The sequence below is a fragment of the Octopus sinensis genome, linkage group LG5, assembly GCF_006345805.1.
Source record: "Octopus sinensis linkage group LG5, ASM634580v1, whole genome shotgun sequence".
In the NCBI taxonomy this organism is placed as follows: Eukaryota; Metazoa; Mollusca; class Cephalopoda; order Octopoda; family Octopodidae; genus Octopus; species Octopus sinensis.
The window spans coordinates 108,072,628-108,077,963 of record NC_043001.1 but is presented as its reverse complement, the minus strand read 5'-3'; the positions used below and the strand labels follow the sequence as shown (position 1 = coordinate 108,077,963).

At 39.1% G+C, this 5,336-nt stretch overlaps 1 protein-coding gene across 1 annotated transcript in view; it reads left to right on the top strand.

Moving 5' to 3' along the window:
• Positions 1 to 632: 632 nt before the first annotated feature.
• Positions 633 to 5,336, top strand: part of LOC115212033 (retinol dehydrogenase 7) — an 18,846-nt gene continuing 14,142 nt past the window's right edge. The window contains exon 1 of the mRNA XM_029780833.2: positions 633 to 1,134. Coding sequence (XP_029636693.1) covers positions 933 to 1,134 — 202 coding nt within the window. The 5' untranslated portion in view covers positions 633 to 932. The remainder of the gene's footprint in view (positions 1,135 to 5,336) is intronic.

The following is a 5,336-nucleotide window of genomic DNA, read 5'->3' as shown; positions in this document are numbered from 1 at the left end:
TTGGAAAAATTAGCTACAAATAGTGAATATGTATTTGTCTTTTGGATTAATATGGAACCGGTTCTAATTGTAACTAGAGTGTGGTCGTCCTTGAACTTATTCACAAAAAAAAAAAAACCCAGAAATAATGAAATAAAGAGGGAAAACAAGACCGGTTATTTGGATAAACAAAACGATACTTTTATAAAATAGTAATCGTCAGACGATTAGAAAGAAAACAGAAGCAGAAAAATGAGGATAAAAAAAAACACAAAGCTGTCACATTGTCACCACTGCGCACAACATTTTTGCTTTATTTCTTGTTTGTTTTAGTAATAGCTGGCAGAATGTTTACCATCCCATATCGGGGATGTTTTCTGTTATATATCAATAGAAGTGTCACATGTCTTACTGTCGCGCTGTGCTCTCTCTCTCTGTGTCTCTGTCTCTCTCTCTCTGTCTCTCTGTGTCTCTCTCTCTCTCGTCGTCCTCTTTCTCCCTCTGTCTCTTCTTGACCTCCTTTTTCTTTCTCCTACTCAATGTTTGCTGTCATTTGTTGGTCAGTGAGCCAACATGTTTCCCCTTCTATCACTCTCTCACTCCCCCTCTCCTCTCTCCGTTTCTCTCTTTCTCTCTTTCTCTCTGTCTCTTCCCCCCTCTCTCTTCTCTCTCTTGCTATCACTCCTTGGCGACGCTGTTTTTAATCTACTTTTCCTGTTGGTGACACAAAAACACTTTTTCAAACAACCTCTGTTTTATTTTCCTTCGCTCGCGCTTCCTATAAAGGAGAAAGCAAAACGAGCCTCTATCGTTAGTGTCGATGTAGCTCTCTCGTCGTCCGCACCGTATTATGTCCTCAAACTGACCATCTACAACAATCATCAGAGTTCAACATCAAAGCCTGACATCGACAAATTCGCTGAGAAGCATTAGCAAAAAACACTATCGAAACGATGGCCCTACTGAAATTCATCATAGGAACCTGTTTGGTGGTTGGCGTTTGGGCCCTATCTACTCAACTACAGAACTCTGTTTTCTCATCTGCATACTCAATGTTGCTTCTCTTCATCCAGATGATATTTATCCAGACTGCTATAATGCATTTCAACAGGAAGACTTACATTGATCCAGAACGGAAAGCTGTTCTTATAACAGGCAAGTTATCATTTTGGGTTTCACTTCTCTTCACCCCTTTATTTCCTTCATACAGACATGCATATATGAAAATATATATTTTCCTTTGAGTTCTAAGTTCTTTCTGAGATAGTCCAAGCCGTTTGCTAACAAAGCGACAAGAGCTTTTGAGATAAGAGAGTCCCCGGTAAATGTAAATATGTAGTTGAGTTAGTGTGTTGTTTGAGCTGTCGGTGCGCACACGCAACTGTTTGCATCTGTTCACTTAAAGCACCTCATACGGAGAATTTTTGGAATGTCTTACAAATAAATCTCCTCTGTGCCACTAATTGATTGGATACGGAGAATCTCCACCAGTTTCTTTTGCTCTATCTACCAAAAACCCCAATATTATATCTAATTGTATGTGTGTGTGTGTGAGTGTAAATTTGTATGTACAAAAAGTAATTTACTTATGATTATATGTAAAAAATAAGAATTTGTAGTCAAGGTACAAGAGCTGTACGCTCCGCATTAATTCACTATAAAGATAAAAAAAAAAATTGTGGCTGTGAGGTAAGTAGCTTGCTTACCAACCACATGGTTCCAGGTTCAGTTCCACTGCGTGGCACCTTGGGCAAGTGTCTTCTACTATAGCCTCGGGACGACCAAAGCCTTGTCAGCGGATTTGGTAGACGGAAACTGAAAGAAGCCCGTTGTATATATGTATGTATGTATGTATGTATGTATGTATGTAAGTATATATATGTGACTGTGTGTGTGTATGTGTGTGTTTGTGTCTGTCCCCCCAACATCGCTTGACAACCGATGCTGGTGTATTTATGTCTCCGTAACTTAGCGGTTCGGCAAAAAAGACCGATAGAATAAGTACTAGGCTTGCAAAGAATAAGTCCTGGGGTCGATTTACTCGACTAAAGGCAGTGCTCCAGCAAGGCCGTAGTCAAAGGTATTTATTTACATGAAAGAAAATTCATATCTGCTGGGTAACTGACCTCTGCAACTGTGCATCGCTTTTGTTCCCCGTCCCACAGAGCAATATCGGGTCTGCTATGCTTGTACCGAATTGCTGTTTATATTGGAGTGTTCTACCAGTGTGTGTGTATGTATGTACTATGTCACTATGTATCGTTTATCCTTTATCAGGGCTAATGCAGTTTCTCACCTCTCTTTGAAAAATGCATAATTTTGAAAGAATTTTTTCGGATTCCTACATTTTAGATGTCGGAGATTATGAATATGCAACCATCCCCCGCCAAAAAAACCCAAATTTTTTTTCATCCCCTGCTCCCAATTAAAATTTTTGATTTAGTTTACTTTAAAGAGAACGTTGCGAATTGACGAGCATATGCAAATCGAAATTAAAAACAGACAAAAACATATATATGTATATAGGCTCGAAACGTTAAAGATTTTTCCATTTTTCCCACGCGTCAAACTAATGCACCTGTTTGTTGTTCCTACACCTGTCTTCGTCTTTTGTTTTCTGTAAATTTGAACTATATCTATCTATCTATCTATCTATCTATCTATCTATCTATCTATCTATCTATCTATCTATCTATCTATCTATCTATCTATCTATCTATCTATCTATCTATCTATCTATATATGAAAGGTAAACACCTTGAAACTCGGGTCCGTGTGTATCATGAGTTGAAGACGGGGAGGATGACTTCCCTTCACAAATACTGAGAGGACACAGATAGTGTGTCTATAGCCAGCTGGAGGAGATATCTTCCTGGGGCTACAAACTACAGTAGCATCCACCCTTAGGGGTTAGCCATATTCAAATGGCAAATATGCGTCACGATGTGTTACCGCTACTGTTTATAACTCGCTCTGAGATTTATCATTATATATATATATATATATATTACTAACCGCACATACTCAATATATGTCTGTTTGTTTGCCGCTGCTCTGCTGTGTAGCGCTTGGGAGACGACTTCTTCATAACGCTCGTTGTTATGAGGTAGTTGCCTCCAGAGCCAAATACTGCAGCGAACTGGCGAACAAACAAGGCGTATACATTGAACATGTGCAGTTGATAATGTCTATAAGACCAGCGCTGCTTTTAATTCGTAATTGAATATGTCATGTGTGTGTGTGTGTGTGTGTGTGTCATTTGTGTCAGTGTTAGTCCTCCACTACCTTCCATCAACTGGTATTGGTGAATTTACTTCCCCGTAAGCTTGCGTTTCGGCAAAAGATGAAAGGATGAAAGGCAAAGTCGACTTGGGCGGAATTTGAATTCAGAACGTAAAAACGGAGAGAACACCGCAACCATTTTGTCCAGCGTGCTAACCATTCTACCAGCTCACCGCCTTCTGCCAGAGCTGCTAATAATACCTACCATTTATCGCAACCCTCTTCTGTCCTGGAGTTGGAGAAGCCCTTAGCGTAATATAGCTACAGGTATGCAATATTTGAAAGAATGTGAGATGGTCATGTCTAGAACGCTTTTGATCAAATATTTGCTCAGATGTGATCTGTGGATAAATATCAAGAACCGAATGGTAAAATATCCTTCCTATGATTCAGACTGTTGTTACTCCACGTGGAAGACATTTGTCGCAAATGAAGGAATGGTAAACATCTGACAGAACACATGGTTCGGACGGCTTTGTTATGTTACCTCAATCCATCTGCTGGAAAAACTCGCTCTCTCTTCACATGCCATGCTTATAGGCATCGGTGCTTTTTTTGTGCCTTTTTTTTTCATTTTTGTTAGTTTATTCTGCAAATCTGTTCCCCGTTGCTACCTTACGTAAAACAATTAGTTCACGTGATATGGGAACCCGTTCACATAGTGCAGAGACTGTATGATTCACGATTAGAAGCCATCCCTCTTCTGAGCCCTGCCCCACATACATTTGCCACGGGACTATCTTCTCTTCCAGCTATCACTGAGCCCTTGTTATGTATAACCACTAAGGCCCTCTTGCGAGCCCCGCATATATTTGCCACGGGACTATCTTCTCCTCGAACTATTACTGACCTCTTGTTACTAAGGACTAGAACTGATATCTGATTAGTGATGACAAAAAGGTAATTCCATGCATCCTACCCTCCTGAACAAGCCGAGCTGGACCCTTACCACCAAATGCAATTCAATGTCTTATCTGGGATTATTAGTTGAATAGCCGTTCGAATCGATACTAAAATGCATTCTAAACCCACTGGTAGTAGTAGTATACGTAGCTGGCCTATTAAGTGTGACCTGATGTTGCAAATCGTCTAAAAATAGGAAATAATTTTTTTCTGGTTTTCAACCTAAATGATCTATGAAGGAGCAAACTTGAAACTTATATGCTCATATCGATATCAACATTGTTTGGTTAATGCTTACTTTATTATCAGGTATTCAACATCAACGCGGCGAGCTGGCAGAAACGTTAGCACGCCGCTACTTTCTGAGTTCGCTACTTTCTGAGTTCAAATTCCGCCGAGGTCGACTTTGCTTTTCGACCTTTCGAGGTCGATAAATTAAGTACCAGTTATGTACTGGAGTCGATGTAATCAACTTAATTCCTCTCTCTGTTCTCGTTTGTCCCCTCTGTTTTTTAGCCCCTTGTGGGTAGTAAATAAATAGGTATTCAACATCATGCATCACAATTGCATTTTCTGATTGCAGGCAGACAACAGATTTTCGAGAAACAGAAATTCAGTGAAGCACTGTTTCGTTCTCATATCTATAACAATATTGTTTTGCTGTAAAATATACACAGGCGAACAACATATTTTCGAGAGATAGAAGTTCATGTGAAACAGTATTTAATATCATCATCTATTAATGCTCTGATATGCTTACTGAAAGAAACAATGCAAATCGATCGCTCACTATGAGAATCCTCCATAATTTCTCGAAAACTCATTCACCGAAATCTGAGCACAAAACTTTTGGTCTGCGCAGAATTGACCTAGCGGTCTGTATTAGGCTGCTAATAAAAGGTCTAAATTCCTTGAAAACTGAAATGGTCAAACATTGTAACAAACCCAGAACTCTTGACCATTCAAATGCCATGGACACAAATATTGTATAAAAATAAAACACATTTTTCTCGGTTGTTAAATGATAATTCATTCATTTATTCATTAAAGACAAAAGCCTTAAAATTAAGTTCGTACTAAATACACGAATGTACGATACCTTTATACCAGTCAAAGAAACCAATATTTTCATTTGTCGTCGTAGCTGATTCAGAATACACTCACCTTGAATT